The sequence below is a fragment of the Sturnus vulgaris genome, chromosome 16 (genome assembly GCF_052056855.1).
Source record: "Sturnus vulgaris isolate bStuVul1 chromosome 16, bStuVul1.hap1, whole genome shotgun sequence".
NCBI classification, from domain to species: Eukaryota; Metazoa; Chordata; class Aves; order Passeriformes; family Sturnidae; genus Sturnus; species Sturnus vulgaris.
Genome location: NC_142258.1, coordinates 7,852,292 through 7,870,891, shown reverse-complemented (window position 1 = coordinate 7,870,891; position 18,600 = coordinate 7,852,292). Strand labels below are relative to the sequence as shown.

At 36.6% G+C, this 18,600-nt stretch overlaps 1 protein-coding gene across 1 annotated transcript in view; it reads left to right on the top strand.

Annotated features, from left to right (window-relative positions):
- The window catches only part of VPS35L (VPS35 endosomal protein sorting factor like), a 48,116-nt gene that overhangs the window by 14,750 nt on the left and 14,766 nt on the right, over nucleotides 1-18,600 (top strand). The window contains exons 11-26 of the mRNA XM_088174403.1: nucleotides 69-116; nucleotides 1,103-1,196; nucleotides 1,695-1,772; nucleotides 2,148-2,270; nucleotides 2,964-3,010; nucleotides 5,053-5,164; nucleotides 5,372-5,488; nucleotides 5,845-5,898; nucleotides 6,292-6,372; nucleotides 7,182-7,244; nucleotides 8,314-8,399; nucleotides 9,395-9,475; nucleotides 11,755-11,818; nucleotides 13,824-13,922; nucleotides 14,711-14,788; nucleotides 15,869-15,983. Of these exons, the coding sequence (XP_088030529.1) occupies nucleotides 69-116; nucleotides 1,103-1,196; nucleotides 1,695-1,772; nucleotides 2,148-2,270; nucleotides 2,964-3,010; nucleotides 5,053-5,164; nucleotides 5,372-5,488; nucleotides 5,845-5,898; nucleotides 6,292-6,372; nucleotides 7,182-7,244; nucleotides 8,314-8,399; nucleotides 9,395-9,475; nucleotides 11,755-11,818; nucleotides 13,824-13,922; nucleotides 14,711-14,788; nucleotides 15,869-15,983 (1,340 nt within the window). The remainder of the gene's footprint in view (nucleotides 1-68; nucleotides 117-1,102; nucleotides 1,197-1,694; nucleotides 1,773-2,147; nucleotides 2,271-2,963; nucleotides 3,011-5,052; nucleotides 5,165-5,371; nucleotides 5,489-5,844; nucleotides 5,899-6,291; nucleotides 6,373-7,181; nucleotides 7,245-8,313; nucleotides 8,400-9,394; nucleotides 9,476-11,754; nucleotides 11,819-13,823; nucleotides 13,923-14,710; nucleotides 14,789-15,868; nucleotides 15,984-18,600) is intronic.

Genomic DNA, 18,600 nt, shown 5'->3' with positions numbered 1-18,600 from the left:
GTATGTTTGCTCCAGGTTTTTCAATGGTGTGAATCTCAGTTATGTTCCTTAACTTGGCTTCAATTTAGTTACGTGGAAGCAGCAATACTGAAGTGCAACAAATTCCTGTCCAAAACGTAAGAATAGTGTTAAGTATGGGAAGGAAGTGAATGGGCAGACTTAGGAACTAATTCAATGAATTAAGCATGAGAGGTCTGTGATTAATGGTAGGTAAGGTCTTAGTAGAACTGAGAAGAAGCAGTACAGAGAGAATTTTAATGGGAATACCATGAAAAAATTCGAAGTGAACTGTGATATACTTTGAAATACAAGAGTAGTCTCAATTTTCAAGTGTATGTACAAATGTGATATCAGGTGTCACAAATCCCAATGTCAGTTGAAAACCAGGGGCTTTTGGTGGTAGAGGGGAAGGAAGATTGTTGATGTGAGGAGTGTGGGAAAAAGGATAGAAAACTGAAAGGAAAATATTGATGTCATACTGGGAGAGACAGAGTAGGAGAAATAACTTAGGAGCAATAAACCACTATCTGTTAAAAACTTTGGGATAAGTTTAATGTGTTGCCAAACAGTGCCAGCTGCTGAGCAGAAAATGTTCCTTCCCTTGTAATTGTCCTTCTTCAGTTATATTTTGAAATGAGTGTTGGAAGCCAAATTGCTACTATAGTGACAGCTTTATTATCCCTAAAAGCAGTTCTTTTACTGGAATTAGTGGGACTCAAATCCAGGCAGTAGTACAGCTCTGTCAAAAAGGACCTGTGAGAAAATGAGACATAGAAGGAGTTCTGCCAATTCTGCTTTAAGCATCTGCTTTCCTTGCATTGAGTTACAGCTTTTCAATAGCTCTGCTGTTTGCCAAGGTGGAGGAGGAGTTCTTTAGTTTATTTGTCTTGCTCTGAAATAGCAAATACTGCAATTTGAATATATGTGTTACTGTACACAGAAAATTTTACTTACGAAATAAATTTTTGTGTTTTTTCTTTAATAGATATTTCCATAACTCATGCTCAGTTGTTAGTGTACAAGGCAGCTGGTGAAGTTATCTGTAGGTGATATAATTCTGTTCTTGACTGTTGAAGCTCGTTTTCATTTCTGATAAAAACAGGGGCATTTCGGAATGTCTCCCACGGTTAACATCTATGATTAGAGGAATTGGAGACCCACTGGTTGCAGTCTATGCCAGAGCATACCTTTGCAGGGTAGGCTGTCATTTACCTCCTCTGGTCTGTATCAAAGATTTACTGCAGACACTACTGCCATTGCTTCAGGGAGCTACTGCTTTTATCTCAAGTAGTCAGCAGCCTCTCTCTTCCTTTCAACAAAGAAACAAAAAATTATTTCTGTTTTACAAATGGGGAATCTCTCTTTAAGTGTTTGTAATAAGTAAGAATAATTTTATGTGCTGCTGTAGGGTGTTGCAGTGCACTGGAGTAGACACTGATTTCCTCAGTGCTTACAGATACTTGGAGCTGATGTTAGGGTTGTGTTTAAAACCAGCTGTAACTGCCTCAGGGTAGTTGTTAGTGGGCATGACTGTAATAGTAAGCAAGGAAATAATCAGTCAAAAGCATGTGATTCAGTGCTGTTTGTTGATTTGATGTGTGTGACTTGGGTGTATTCCTTCAGCAAGTGCATTTTGATCTCACTCTGAAGGAGAGCTGATAGATGCTGATAAAATCTTTTTTTTTTAAATCCAGGTTGGGATGGAAGTGGCACCACAACTCAAAGAAAGCCTGAACAAAAACTTCTTTGACTTTCTCCTAACATTTAAACAAGTAAGCAAATAAGTGTTTTATTTGCAAAATCAAATAAATGCACTCTTTAATCAAACTTCCACATACTTTAAAAAAACCTTAGAAGTTCTCAAATCTAGATTTAAGTGTGTTCATGTATCCAGATATAGTATGAGAAATTTTACATACATTCTGGTAAGTTGAAGCTGCTCTATTCAGCATGTTTCCAGACTTGAATAATATATGTTAGGAACTTGATATTTTTTCCCCCAGCTTGCAAGAAATGCTTCAGAATATCTGTACCTTTGTGAGACTGTCTGTTGTAGTTTCCATTTATATACAAACATTGACCAGCTCATCATATCTCCCATTAAATACCTTTTTACAGCAACGTATTTATGTCTCTTATTTCAACAGATCCATGGGGATACAGTTCAGAACCAGCTGGTGGTACAATGTGTGGAGATCCCTTTGTATTTGACCCTATATTCTCCTGCTATAGACTGGATTTTACAGTGTATTGCATACCATGCTCCAGATGTAAGTGAACGTGGTAATGCTCAATACTAAAGGAAGTGTTGTGGTGAAAAGTTAATTTTGCCTACTAAAAAAAACCAGCTCTCAGTCAGTTTTTACATGAGTGAGAGGGCAAGTGAAAAGAGCCTGCATAGGACTGTGTGATGCTCTCTTCTGTACAGGAAGAATGTTTGCTTCCAGAAAGCTCCTGTGACCACTTCCAGTTCGTGGGCAGTATTCCTCTTTGTTTCTTGCTGTCCTTTAGCTAGTTTAATCTTTATTTCCTGAATTCAACAATGTCTTCTTTCATACTGATATACAAATTATTTGACTAAACTTTAGTTTAACATAGTTAACAGGCTCTTTTAAACTCTGTCAGTCTGGCAGAGTTTTCACCTCTCCTGCCAGAGAGAGGCCATAACTGACCTGGCTGGCAAATAGGGATTACCTGGAGTAATGGCATGGATGAAGGATTGCAGATTTGACTTCCATAAAATGGTGTTTTGATTGAAATGTCACTATACCTATTCCAGAAGATGTGTTTTATGTTTAGCTACACCACTGTTTTCTTGTGCTGTAAATACAGAGTAAAACAGGACAAGTGGAATATATTGGAGAGATAATTAAAACAGCTTTTGATAGATTTCAGTAGAGTAATTAAAGCTGAATATATTTGCGAAGTCTCTATTCACTAATTTTAATAAATAATTTTTCCAGGTTCTGCTTACTGAGATGATGGAGAGATGCAAAAAGTTGGGGAACAAGTAAGTGTTGCAGAGTGTAGAAGACAGGAGTCTGTAATGAGTACCCCTGAGTCCCTGGAACAGTGTTCTCTCTCTTCTCTTTTGGAAACAATTTGGATGCATAGTGAGGCTTTCATTCTCCCTGTAGCTTACTAAATCATGATCATGAACATCTGTTTTCCAGAGATGAATTCTCAAATATGGTAGATTACTTGTCAAGCCAAAGTTAATTAGTTTAACTTGGTTGCTGCTTTCTGACTCCTAAGCCAAACTTCAGGACATGTGATGTGTTTGCCATCAGCCATGTCTCAGATGCCTGGTTTTGCTTCATTTTTCGGAGGTTTCCTCCCCTTCCTTTCCCCTATCCTCCACTGGTTACTGTCAGGCCATACTTGCATTCAGCAAGGGATGTTCTAAAGCTGCTGGCAACCTTTGGAAGGTGGTAATACTTAGGGATTTGCTTTTTTCAACATTAAAATTAGTATCCCAAACATCTCCTAGAAGTCTTTGTGCAGGGTAGTCGTGTTCAGGAAGATGGTCTGAAAGCTGGATGTACTTACAGGGTTTTGTGAATCTGGCTGTTGATAGGCTCCTCTCTGTTCATTTTTTGGGTAGTTTGGCTGAGTTCTGTGAAAGTTTTCAGCTATCTATTTTTTTTCTGATGTGCTTTGCACAGTCCAATTCTGCAGCAGCTGAGGAACTAAAATGTGTTAATCACTCTGTGACTGAGCTAAAGTGTGTGGGGAAAACATGATTTAAAAAATGGGCTGTGAAAATTGTATGGTATCAGAGTGTATAGAACAGATAAAAATAATTCACATCCTCTGATGTACAAATTGTTTTGTATAGGTGTTGATTTGTTTTGTGGAACTTACTTTCAAATCAACTTTCAGCACTTTTCATTGTAAAGATGACTCCTCCTTGTTCCTGTTTGCTCTTTGAAGGAAGGATAAAATGTTGAGTATAATGAGGGTTTTTTTGAAAGAAATGTTTTTGGGACATGTCTTTTTTATTGGGAAGTTGAGTAATCCAGTTTAAAACAGTAGTCTTCTTTCAAAGTGGCTTTCTGTGTTTTTGTGTCTTCTCAAGACTCAAGATACTATGAAACAGGAGACATGAGTATATAAATCTTTAAATAATCTCAATATGTTCCATGAGCTCCTTTGCAGCCACCTAAGTGAAAAGTGACAGCCTGCTCTCTGTATTGCAAAACACAGAGCTAGTGAATTGGAAGTGCTTGTCTAATGATAAAATGCAAATTCCAGGCAAATTGTGATGGGACCACTAAGGCTCAGGCAGAAACACAGAAGCTGCTGGATTATTTTAAGCACTCCATAGAACTTCCCTCAAGGTAAACTGCCCTGTATTCAAACTGTCTGTTTCAGACTAGTGAAGGGCAGAGTGTTTTATGAGGCAGCTTTTTGAGCTAACTCATGGTTGAGTAAACTGGATGTTACAGTGATGCAGGGAGTTCACTCTTCCATTGTGGCTTTGGCTTGATAGTAACACAAATACCTGTCTGAATGGTTAATCAGAAATGTCTTAAATATGTCATTGCCAGTTATCATATGACCATGGCTTTGGATTTATTTCAATCCTAGTAATGCAGCTGCTTGAAATGTGGCTTTTATAGTGCATATATAATATAATTAATTAAGAAAAATTTCAATAGCGATTTGCCCTCCCCAAGTATTCTTCTGAACTGTAGTTAAACAGAGAGTTTCTAAATGTCAGCTACTCCTGGTTGGCTTGATACTTCTAGTAAATTCCTGCTAAAATGATGGCTTCAGAAACATCTGTGTGGAAGAAGTATTTTACAGACTGGGTTACCTTTTCCTTATCTGGTGGCTTAATGTTTTCTTGTTTTGCTTATGCATTATTAATCCTCATCAAAGCCAGCTTAATTTGTGTGAGTGTCGTTTTCTTTTTCTGTTTCTTTTTTAAACATTTGTGATAGATGCTGGACAGTTGTTAGTCTAAGAAGTTGAGATTAATGGAAATGCAGGGACTACCAAATCTGAGTTTATGCTGAGCTGTATTGATCTGTGTTGTGTTCATTGCAGTGCTTTGCTGTTGAATTCAGTAATGTCGGCGTTCAGAGCAGAGTTTATTGCTGCGAGATCAATGGACTTTATTGCCATGATTAAAGAGTGTGATGAGTCTGGATTCCCAAAGGTAACATTTTGTATCTAATTTGTAACAATTCCTTTCCTTTGACAGAGGTTTTTATGCTCTTCATTGCCTATGTAACTTGTGTGTCACTTGAATAAAATTATTCAAGTGGTTGTTCTGAAAATCTTTCTGCACACTGTACTTGCAGGATCAGTCTTGGATGGAGGTGCATTATCTGCTTTTAATTAAAAATTTCTCATTAACTTTCAGCATCTCCTCTTTCGCTCCCTGGGATTAAACTTGGCATTGGCTGATCCTCCTGAAAACGATCGCCTTCAAATACTAAATGAAGCCTGGAAGGTTATAACAAAGCTGAAGAACCCACAGGTGAGTTATTGTCCATTCTGTGTCGTTACTGATTCTGTGTTTAGAACCAAGCTGTAGCCAGTTGTTCAATAAGCATGTGCTTAGCATGACATAGTTTACCTTTTCTAAATACACACAGCTACCAGAAAAAGGTGATGGCTCTAATATCTTTGGATCATCCCTGCTTTTCTTAGCTCTGCTGAAGCATAACTTAATTTTACATAACATTATTACACAAATGCAGCTTTTGAGTTCTAGATCTTTAGATCTGCATGAATCATACCTCAGGGGTTAATTCTTTCAAGGGCAATTTTTGTGAGTGTATTTCTCACAGTGTCCTGCAAGTATTGGTAATAATAAGACATATGTATTTCTAGGATTATATCAACTGTGCTGAAGTGTGGGTGGAGTATACCTGCAGACATTTTACGGTAGGTGAAAATTACTTTGCTTCCTTTCAATTTTTCTGATACAGACTAAGTGGCTGTGTTAGCAGTCTGGTATTAAATATGAAAAAGCTTTGACTATTCAGTATAAATGTGTAGAAATGAAAAAAATGTGTTTCCTTTCACGAAAGACAAATGGGGACAAAAGATGCAGCTTTGAGGCTTTCCTACCCCACAGCACTGAATATTTCTTATCTTTTTGTTTTAATGGCAGATGGATCAGTTTAAGTAAGGATTTACTGGAGCTATGGTTAAAGTTCCTGGCTTGACTAGAGCTGATGCTTTGGCAAATGGAAATAAATTATCTTACTCTGCTGGTGTTTAGAGACTTGATTTATGTGCCAATTTCATTTTGCAACCTTGTTTTTTGCTATACAGAAGCGAGAGGTCAATACAGTTCTGGCTGATGTTATCAAACACATGACTCCTGATCGAGCATTTGAAGATGCTTACCCACAGGTAGAGTTTATTTTGCCAAATCTGTAAAAATCTGATGTGCATTTTCTTAAATGCAATTAATTCCTAACATTACTGATAACTTATAACAAAACAATTATCTTTAAAAACTAGTTATAATTTGGGAAGCCTCTTGGAACAGTGTAATGCACATCAGTCTTTTAATTCTGAGAAGTGCTAAACCTGAATGATTTATGTATTTAGAAGTAGCAATAGTTAACTCCTACATCAACAGTGGTGTTTGCTGAAGGAAATTAACAATTATGGTAGGCTATTTAAACAGAAGTAAACCATAAAATAGTCTGTCTCTATTTGGCATTGTTAAGTCTTCAGTGAATTATTGTGTCTAGTTCTTGAGACTGAATGCCAAATGAGATATGGATTAGTTGAGAAGGTTTTTGTGGTTACTTGGAGGGTAGAAAAAGTGCCTGCAAAGGAAGATTTAACAGACTGGTTTGGGTTTTTTTCTTTGTTTATTTGGCTGAGTTTTTTTAGTGCAGAGAGCTGGAGGATATGGAAACTCTAAATTGAAAAAATCTGCCTATGGAAGTGAAGAGCAAATAAAGCCTGGGCAGGCTGGTCAGCCACTACTCGGTATGGGTTCTGAAGGGTATTTAGGAAAAGTGTGTAGGAACAGCATAGTTTGTCCTGCTTTGGGGAAAAAAGTTATGTTGGTAAATGCTTGAAGCATCTTTCCAAAGAGTTTTCTGTGAATAATTAAAGAAGAATAATCTCTGGTATGGATAGTCTTGATTTAACTCATATTACAATATTTTTCCTCTTTTTTAAAACTTCCTTTTTCTCCCCTTTAGCTTCAGTCAATTATTCAGAAAGTTATTACCTATATCTATGACTTTGCTCTACTTTTTTCAGTGGTAAGTAATATTCTGTTTAATACATTTTTAAGAACTGTTTGGCAGTTTTTCTGCAGGAGAATTTAACCTTGACTGGGATTTTAGAATGTTTATAAGTTCATAAAATGCAAGGACCTTTTGCCAAGTAGCTAAGTGCAGAAATATTTTGTGAGCTTTCTGCTGCTTACTACTTTAGTACTTACTATTCCAATTCCAGATTTCTACACTTTTTTCCTTAGGCTGTTAAATTCTCTAAGTTTGTTTGTTACTTAGGCATAAGTGACAATCAATGGAAGCTGAAATACCATTTATTTGTGTGTGTGTGTTAATGTAATTGCTGGTAGCTGTTTCTGTGTTATGATACATACTTAACATCCTTTTCATAGCACTTGCACTTGGCATTGAAGCAAAGTGGAACTCAGAGAGGTCAGAGACTGTATATGAGGTAGAAAAATAGAAACAAAGACAGCAGACATTGTGTGTTGAAGTTCAGAAACCATTTGAAGAGTGAAACTCAAGACTGGTGCTGTGGATTTGTGGTCAAGTCTTGTTCACCAATTGCTTGGATAATTCTGAAAAACTAAAACTAACAGTCACTACATTCTTGAGATGATACAGAAACTAAGTATTTTAGTATGTTAAACAACCTAGACCCTTGTTTTTTGAAGGAAATTTGAACGTCTTAGACCTTCTTAACTTGCTCTGGATAGATGTGAAATTGTTGATGATGTGAGGACTATTTTAATTGTTTATAATATCTTAACTTTTTTCCTATAAATGTCTGAATTTGTCACGATCTTAAGCTGTTTGAAGCATGTGATTACTTTTAAAAATAAAGTGCAACATTTGATTCAAACAGTTCTGTATTTTGTGTACCCTTCTGGATCCCTGCAGTCGATAAATTGATACATCTTTCAGCCATCCATTAGTTCCACTTTTTCATCCTTTGAGATGAATTATTGCTTTCAAAAAAGATGAAAATAGTTTTACCTAAATAGCTGTGCTTATAAAACTTACCCAAAATGTTTTTGTTTTGGTGTGTTGTTTGTAACATACCTATTTTTACTTGTATATGTATTTGTACTTTCAGGAGAAATTCTTGCCATTTCTGGATATGTTCCAGAAGGAAAGTGTGAGAGTGGAGGTTTGCAAGTGCATTATGGAATCTTTTATTAAGTAAGTGGAGACTGTTGAAGTGAAATGCACTCTGGAGGCTCTGGAAGACTCACTGAAAGATGGCTAGGGAAGAAGAGTCAGTTTATTGGTTATTTAGTTGGTAAAGGTGTTCCAGGCAATGGGAAAGAAAAAAGGAAATGTGTCAGTTTTGTTAATCTATTGGTGGACTGTTTGACTGTTCACAAAGAAAGCTGAGTGGAAGTAATTATATTGATGCTGACTTGCTGTGAGTTAACAGAATAGTTTACTCCAAGCTTTTTTTTTTGGTGTTGCCTTTGTTGGTTTATGAAATTTATTTCAAATTCCAGTTGCTGTGACAGCACAGAATAGAGTATTGCTACAGTTGAAAATGAACTTAGAAAACAAAAACATATTCAACTGTTCTGAAAGTCAAACAGTCCTGTTCAAATAACTAACAAGTTTCTTGAAACATTTTTCTCATTTTCACTTTCCCTTCAGGTATTTATATTCACTGCTGAGCCCCCCCAAGCCTTCTATCCCCTAGGGCACATGGGAGCAGCTCTCTTGGCTTTGCTCATATGAGTGATGCTGTGACCCCTTAATCATCTTAGTGGAGCTTCACTGCACATGTGCCTCTGCACCTAAACCTGACACTGATCCTTCCTGTTTGTCCCTGAGTAGCTGAGAAATTATATTATATTATATCCTGGTGAATCCAGGATTGTTTTGTTTTGATGTTCTTATGTGCCTCAATGTATCACATGTCCACCTTACTGTGTCCCTTAAGGAGTCAGAGTCTGTGGCTTGGCAATGAGCTGTGTATATTAAGATAATATTTCTTGGCTGGCATTTATTGGAATTGTACACATTAACCATGTGATCATTGGTGTTTGTTGGTTCACAAATTAATTTAAAACTTGTGTCATACTGTGCTGGTGATTGAAGTTATGCATTAAATGGGTGTTATTCTAGCCACTGTTTTCCATTTTGACAGAGCAGGATTTTTCAACACTTTTTCTAAAACCACTTTCTAGGCATCAGCAGGAGCCGACAAAGGATCCTGTTATACTCAACGCTCTCCTGCACATCTGTAAGACCATGCACGACTCTGTGAAGTAAGATGAACTTCTACCAAGAATTCTCATTTATGCAAAGTTGGGCTGCCTGATGTGGGTTCACGTTTCTGAGGCTGTTTGTTTCAAGGTGGATTAAGACATGAATCCAATTAGTGCTGAGGGAAGAGCTGTGCAGTGAAGTGGCAGCACGTACCATTTGCTCTTTAATTACTGCTCTATTTTGAATACTGAAGCAGAATTTTAAAAGGCAAAGAACAGTAGGTTTGTAGTTCTCCAGTGAAGCAGAGACACTTCATAATCCAATCTTCAGAACACTTTGAGAGTGAAACCAATGTAATCTTTGAGTTACAGTGAATAATAAGTTATTTCTGAGATTCAAGTGAATGTGTAGCTACTAAGGCACAGATTACCATACTCAATTAGGTCTTTTTGTGACTCACTGTTTTCAGCCATTACAAAGGGGTGTGAAGTCTTTAAAAGGATACCTGGAAGATTTCTAGGAACTTCAATAGGGGAAGCTAGAATGGAGAAGCTGTTGAACCATCTCCATCTTTCCCCTAATTCCTCCTCTTCTATTTTGCCCTTCACTTTGAGAGCTGAGGTTGTTTGGGATCCCCTGTGCCCTGTTGCACCCTCACTGTTTCAATAGCAGTTATGCAGTGTGGAAAGCATTGTGGTTTATAGGTAATTTGTAAAAATCACACCTAAATCTTTGTCCGATTGAAAACAGAGCCAGGATCACAATGCTGCAAATTCTAGTTCTCAAGAGGACAAACCTTCTTTTATTCTTTCTGGTTTGGGTTGAATTGTAAGGGCACAGTCTCTTTTGCCACTCAGAGCTCTTAGTATGGCAGACACTGTAAAGGAACTTAAAACTTTCTCATGCTTGATAGGCCATGAGTGCAAGATTTATTGTCAATAAAGAGGTCATATTTAGCATGTAATTTAAATTTATGTCAGCTAGAATGCTTTATTTTGGGTTACAGTACCTTATTTGGCTGTATGTTGCACTAAAAGCCACTTCAGCCTTTATATAGGAAAATATATTGTACCTAAACCAGCTTATTAAAAAAAAAAACAAAGCAGTTTATAGCAATCCATATTTGGTGCTTCCTCTGATGCTTTGCCAAAACAATTTGATAGTTTACTGGGACCTTTAAAATCCCTTAAAGTTCCTTGAGCTAAGATGATTACAATCTCTTGGTAAAATCATCCTAAATTCCAGTTATTTTTCAGTAACTCCTGCATCTGTTTTTGCATCGTGGTTCAGGAACCTCCCAGCCCATTGTGAGGGGCTCCTGACCCCTGTAACAGCTGTTGGAGGATAACAGCCTTTACACTGGTAGGGGTCTGACTCACAATTAAATTGGAAACCTGGTGCTGACCTGGAGATCTCATCACGAGCCTTTCAGAGCCCATCAGTTGACTTTTGATTGGCAATGCACTAATGAGCTAATCATGCTGAGATTTTCTTTCCTCCCTCTCTGAATTTGTATAGTAAAACTATTGTTCTCTTCCCATCTGGTGTCTGAGTTGGAAATTGGTAACTGATATGCTAAAGGTCAAAGCTGGAGCCAAGCATATAACAGTAAAGGGTTTAAACTGTATTAGTTAATTGTAATTTAATGTTTTGTTCATCCATTTTCAGTGAAACAGGTTTGACTGACTGGATTTTTATGTGATGTAAATTTGTTTCAAATCAGATTTTGGACTCTTGTAGAAATCTGTGATAGTTTTGAAAAGAAACTCCTTTTTACATTTCAGTTTAGTTCAGTTCTTACTAAAATATAAGGCACACCAGCACTGTGGCAAGGTGAAGTTAATTGTTTTTTAAATTCTGAGGCAAGGTTTGTTAAAACAAAAAACCTTAAACAAAACAAATCCCAAAGTAAACAATAAACTGATGTTATACAGTGTATAATATTTAAAGGGTATTGCTAAAGCTTTACTTCTTAAAAAGGATAACTTTCTTCTAAGAATAGACTTACTAATTTCTTTGTTTTTAGACTTAGTTCTTACTCAAGTTCTCATATTGCAACACAAGACTGAAGCCATTTGTTTGCTACAATAAAAAACCATTAGTGTAACTTCCTTCTCCTCATGCCAAAGTCTGAGTTTTTAGAGAATCTAAAGCCACTTAGCAGTTTTTACTTCTTATTAAATCTGGAATTTAGTTTAGTTCATGGCTGACTTGGTGATATTCACATCAAAATTAATTTTACACAGAAAAATTTATAAACTATTATGTATAATTTGAACCTTTATAGATAAATAGGTTAAACAATATTCTAAAATGTGCCAAATAATTTTTTTTCTAGTGCACTAACACTTGAGGATGAGAAAAGAACGTTAGCAAGTCTGATAAATGGATTCATAAAAATGGTGAGTGACAATTGTGTGCAACTGTTGGGTGCACCTTAGAGCTGGGATTGTTGTGACATTCCCATGGGGAACAGGTGCCTGTGGGGCTGAATCAGAGTCTCTGAGTTGCCTAAGAGCACTGAAAACCCCAGGCACTGCACTACAGTGAAAGAAGTGTCAGTGGTCAAAGAAATATCACACAGTGCTGAAGCTGATACCTGCAAGATAAAAGTTTAAAGTATACATGTTGTTTATTTAATTGTATTTTCTGCTAGTTTTGTAAATCTATAAAACAGAGCACGTATTTAAAACAGCAGCTGAAGCATCAGGGAGGTCACTGGTTTAAGTGGAGGAAGTTCCACTACTTAGCTCTAAATGGAACCAATACCAGCTTTCAAAAATACAAAATAAGTGTAACTTTTTTTTTTATTTTTATCTTTTTATCTTAATTTAGAAGTAAGGTAATTTGTATCATTAAATTAGTAGTCCCAGGAGAATCCCAGATGTTTAGTCTTGAAATTAGTCTTTAACCCATCCCTCACTCTTATTCCAATAAATCTTTTGTTGATCTCTGTTGGTTTTGAGATGTCAGGGTGTTTTAGGGAGATTGTCTCAAGCTTTTTGTATTCTCTAACCACATCCTCTCAATGCCTGTTTTTTCTTTCACACAGAGCTGACAGGCCCTGTGTCTGCTTGTCCTCTTTGTTCTTTGTTGCAGTTCTGTGGATTTACTCTGTGGATTAAATGGTTGCTTTTTCTTCAGCTGTAATAATTTGCTAATTGATGTTCTAATATAGTTTTGCTTATTTAAGCTTTACAGTATAATCTAGTATCATTTCCTTTAGGAGGATTTCTTGTACTGAATAAAATTTAATGTGTCTTCCCTCTGGTTTCGGGGAAAAAAATTTCCATATCAGCAAAATGACTAGTTATGAATTTATATCAGCACACATTAAGATGTGGAGGAAAAAGCAATTGTTATAGTCATCCTTACAGTCAGTCTTTTTGGTGGAAAAATTTATATTTTTGGGTACTTTTTTTAAGACAAGGACTCAAGAATCAGCAGTTGTACAAGCAGAGGAAAAGCAAAGACAGTTGTCTGTAATGTGAGAAGTAATCCTTTGTTTGCTGGTGTAGTTTCTTTGATCTTTCACTGTATGGATTAAATGTAAATTTTATTCTAATTTTGTAAAAAAAAAATCTTTTGCATAATGTTGAGAAATAATAAATAATACAACCTTTACTTCTATTAGAAAAAAAATTGCAATAGGATACATAAATGTAGACTGCCTGGAGACTGTTCCTCATGCTCTGCTTTTAATTGACAGCTGAGACACTCCAGCTGACAGCACTTGGGTTTTTTTAAATCTACAGGGTTGGGAGAGGTTTGTTCTCACACAAAGGTTGTTTTTTGACTTCTTTCCTGCCAGAATACAAGGTTACAAGCTTTTTCCATACTATATAAACTTGTATTTATTAACCAAACTCAAGGAAAACCTGCTTTTCTTACTGGTTTATCTAATTAGGAAAAGTGCTATTTTCTGCTGGAGGCCCTTTATCAACTAGAAATTAGAGGAATCTGAATACATATTCACAGATCTGTTTCTATTTTTCTGGGTTTTTTTTATCTTGCTTTCTAAGTATGATCAAAACCAAGCCTTTGTCTCTCCCAAAAAGAATCAAGAGTTCTGCTAGTTTTGAAAACGCTTCAGAAACCTTTAAATTTAAAGGATTTAAATTTTGTTTTCTTGAAAAATACTTGATCTGTGAAGTCGACCATCATGTAGAGTATAGACAAAAAGAAGCCCAAAACCCAAAACACTAAAAATTTCATGTTTCCCTGAAGCTCAAGTATTGCAGACAGGTAAAAGAACAGAGATTCTCTGACTGTTGTTACTGCTGGGTTTTCTCCTTAGGAATATATATGGGGATTTTGACTTTTGAATATCTGTGGTTTGTCTGCATGCAGTTTTACATATATTTAAGCCTACAGTGGTGAAGTCTTGGGGCCTTTTTTCTTTTATAGGTTTCATTTGGCCGTGACTTTGAACAGCAGCTGAGTTTTTATGTTGAAGCCAGGTCAATGTTTTGCAATCTGGAGCCTGTTCTGGTCCAGCTGATTCATGTAAGCCACAGTTTATCTACATTTCCTTAATAAATGGGGATATATTTGCAGTTCTCCCATTCCCTGCTCAGATTATTGGTCTATGGCAAAATAAGTCTGAAATATTTTAATCAGGTGTTTATAAAGTGAACTTTGATCTCATCTCTGGTTTTATCCCCCTAAACACTCTGAAGTTCTTGCTTGACAGGCATGTGTGGTATAATTGCAACAAAGAAAATGGGCTATCTTGCAAGAGATTTCATGTGTAATAAAATAAATGGCACTTTTGTGCATTCAGAATTTGGGTTGCTTCCTCTATAATCCTCCATGTAGGAAAGATTAGACTGTGTCTGGCTGCAGATCCAGCTAGAGTCCTGCTGTGATTGGGAAGGTTAATCTCTTTTCTGTACTGAATCACAGGTGGGCATTAGCTGCATCTGATTCCTTTGCAACACTGTATCTTCCCTTAAATCCTTTTGTTATTTTGGTTTATGTTATTTTAATCTGTGTTAGCTAGAAATCATGATTATTATGCTAGCAAGGAGGTGACAGCACTATAGCTGGGAAGGAAAGGAAAAGCTAAAGGCTTGAATAAAACAAGTCTACTTTCACAAATTGAGTCATATTTGCTTTAAGGAACAGTCACTAAAATTCTCCCAGTAAAAAGTAAATAGTACAGTGGGGACACACTGTATCAGAGTTCCTCTGGACACTGGCTGTTCTCTAACAGTAAAACATGCATATTGTTATTTGCCACTGAGGCTGTGCATTTTTCTTAAAATTTGTTTGCTGTTGTTTTGTGTGTGTAGTCTGTGAACCAGCTAGCAATGGAAACCAGAAGGGTGATGAAAGGAAATCATTCCAGAAAGACTGCTGCATTTGTCAGGGTAGGTCTGACTAATAAATTCTGAGCCTGTTTTCTTTGCACATAATACTGTCTGCTGCCACCTAAGTTTATAATGTTTGCAAAACCAGTATGTTAGTATTTTTTGATGCTGTTTGTGGTCCCATCTGCTCTTGTTATGAGCAGTCTTTCCTCTCTAAAGCCAAATGTTGCTGTTTAAGAAAAAAAGGATCCAAACCATCTAATAGCAGCTTTGTGTTGAAAAAGACAAAAGGAAGTTTCACCAGAGAGGTGTTTGTGTGAATTCTGGAAAACTCAGCTTTTTAAATTATACTTTAAATAAAATGCCAAATTTCTATGTAACTCAGTCACAGAGAGAATGGGAGATGGGGTATAAAATATATTCAAACTGTCTCATAATATCAGTGCTGATATGCTGGAATCAAGATTTGAATTGCAAATAAGGTGCTCCTTCAGCTTTAGTGCCTCTGAGTCTGTATAGAAATGGTCAAATGTGCTTTGAACTGTGCATAGGCCATCAGAGGGTATCCAGGTTGCTTGTGTTCCCTTCTTCTAAGCTGAAATGTGGCAACCAAGATGTGTCCATCTGCACGTGGGCAGCCCTCTGTGTGTGCAGTGGACTCCAGCTGATGTCACCTGTGTGCTGGCTGGGCTGATGCTGGCACTTCTCTCTGCCTGGGGGCTCCTTGCTGCATGCAGGGCTTTGGGCTGCATCTGCTCCCACTGCACCAAGGCACCTGCTCTGACCACTGTGGCAGATGGGGATGTATCCCTGGGGATACTAATCTGCTTTTCTGGTTAGCTTTTGGTCTTGAGCTGCAAGGTGGTTACCTGAGGAGACAGGAACTCTTTGAGCTACAGTCACAGAGAGTTGGTTTTTAAGCTTATCTAGTAACAGTAGCAATTAAAAAAAATTATAATTCTTATAATTTAAAATTTTAAATATTTTTATTCTTATAAATTTTAGATTTCTGATTTTGGGCTTCGCATAATATTTGCTTTGTATTGAAAATCTTCTCCAAAACTGATTTACAGATTTTGATTCCTAATTGTGTATTAAATCAGGAATTTAATTCAATTTTTTTTTTTTAATTTACTTTAGGCTTGTGTTGCCTTTTGCTTCATTACAATTCCATCTCTAAGCAGTATCTTCACTCGATTAAATCTGTATCTACACTCTGGACAGGTTGCTCTGGCAAATCAGTGCCTTTCACAAGGTAAGGCATGAATTTATCTACTTAAAGATTCTCTTATTTCAGAAATATTTCTAACTGTGAATAATAACTTGGTTGATATCCTAAGTCATATGTGTATTTATGATGCAATTAGCTCTGTTTCAAACACTGGTAAAGCAGAACTGTCATATTAAAGCAGCTCTTCAATGTGATCTCAATGCCCAGGACAGCTGACTGTAGTTGACATGAGGTAGGTTGTTTTAAATTACTTAGGAATTATGGAAAACATGGAAAATTTTTCTCCTGCATAATTATGCAAGCACTCTAAACAAAAATAATGTGTTCTAATATAACCATAAAAAGAAATGAAAGTGTCTGTGTAGTTGTTCACAGACTGACAAAATTCACCAATAAGCTGGAGAAGAATTCCAGGTTAGGTCAGTGACAGCAGAAACTTGCTGTAAAAGCACCTGCATGATAAATGCTTAGCCAAGAAAATGTGCCACTATATCAGAGTGAAACAATGGTGTAATATCAGATCATATCAAGACTGAAAAATATATTTTCTTTTTTTGTATCTGAATTATTGATTGAAATGTGCCTGAGCACATTTTCAGCCATCCTGTTGGTTCAGTGTTAAGTAATAGGAGATTCTGACAAAAAGTGATTTGAGGAAAAAAATGGGACTTAATTCTGGCAACAGAATGAATATTGAGTCTGTATCACCATTTAATATGATCTCATTTATGTTACAAATGGAAGTCAGTTATCTATTCCAAAAGTCTTAACATACTTTTAAATGCTTGCAGTATTTTTCTTTCCTTTTTCAAGTGATGTCATTCTACTTTGTTTTGCAATTTTAATCCTGACTTTAAATGTCTGCTCTCCAATAGTAAATGTTTTTCCTTTACATGGTTCCAGTGGAGCTGTGAGAGTAATAAATTGGATTACTTTGCAACATCTTTTGTTGTGGCTGTTAATTCTTTGTGTTAGCTCAGTGCTTCTTCACGAGAGCTTGTTTTCCAAGCTCTGCATTTACCAGCAAGTTCCAGCTGCACAAACAAGCTGACTTAGGTTGCTGATTAAGACTTTTCAGTGCACAGTGACTGTTGTATTTCTTTGTTTTGAATCTGATGTTGCCCATACAGCAAAGCTGAGGGATTTAGAGTAAAGCTGACTGTTTTGTCCAAGTTTGTTGTGCAAATAAAAGATCTGCAAAGTCCATTGGTGTGCAATTAGCATTGTGCAATTTCTTTCAGAGTTTATATAAAATGGACTCACTTTTTCTCCTTATGGTGTTTTATTTAATTGACCAGCTTACCTTATCTTGTATGTTAATTTTTGTTATTGTTGCTGAGTTGCAGAGCTTCTCTTACTGGAAGCAAATCCAAAGCAGTTTTTCTGTAATATTTGGTCTTTGAGAATTATTCCCTGACCATGTTGGGACCTATTCTGTGATTTAATGTCTTCCAACGTATAAACTGCTTTTCCACTATTTTTGTGCTCCAGTTCTCCTCTGAGTGAGACTCCTGGGCCCCAACGATTGTCCAGACTTTTCAGTGTGAGGGTTTACAAATGTGCACAGCTGTTGTTTGACACATGAATACAGTGCACTCACTAAATAATTAACAGGATCTCCATCCTGAAATATTGTAAGGTAGCAGATACATGCAAAGTATTATGAACTCGATCTCTAAAATGCATGTTTATTAACCACCCTCTCCTGAATTTTAGACCCACAAGCTAGAGAGAGCAACATTTGGTCCCATCTCTGCTTTTGTTAAAATGAAGCAAGAGCAAAACTCATGCTCAGTATCTCACTTCATTTACCAAGGTTTTATGGTTATTCACTTTTTTGCTCCCCTAGCAAAGCTATTTTGGGTATAATTTGTACTCAGAGACGTCACTTGCATGAGTAATTTAACATGTGTTCAACAGGCACTATCTTGGGACATTTTTTGTGAACTGTCTTTCCATATGTTGATGCACTGAAGTCACATAATGTGTCCTTGAAAGTTACTTTTCAGACAGTTTAATTTGTATCTCAACTGAATGAGTAAGAAGTCAGAAGTACTGATTAATTCATAACAGCAAATTTCACTCCAGTCAGTTAACTGAGTTAACTGGTGCCAATTAGACACTGATCTACTAAAACCAATGCAGCATGAAGTGAAGATTTAAGAGTGTGCCACTAATGATAGCATTAGGCCAGGGAGGAAAACTGTGCCTTGTCTGTAACCTTTAGTTCATGCTGATTTGAATTAGCTTAATTGGTTTAGAATTGTGAAGAGAAGTAAAGCTGAAAAGTAATGTACCTGATCCAATAGCTCAGTCAGCAGTGGTGCTTCCATGAGTTTTGTGCATGCACTTCTTCCTTGAAGATTCCAGCTGGTGTTTGTAGCAAGGTAGAGTCTGGATTTTTCTCGATTTTAAGTTTCTGTGGGAGTCCAGCTGTTTCAGTGAGTTGACTTTTCACTTAAATATATAACAAAATTGAGTTCCACAGCTTCTGTTGGCAATAGGAAGATTTCTCTAAATTGCCAATATGTCTATCTTGAAAAAGGAGGATGTGCAGGTCATAACAATAAATAAATGTATGAGTCTGAGGATTGCACTGATAAACTATCAGCAATTGAAGAGCCACAGCTAATCTACTGAT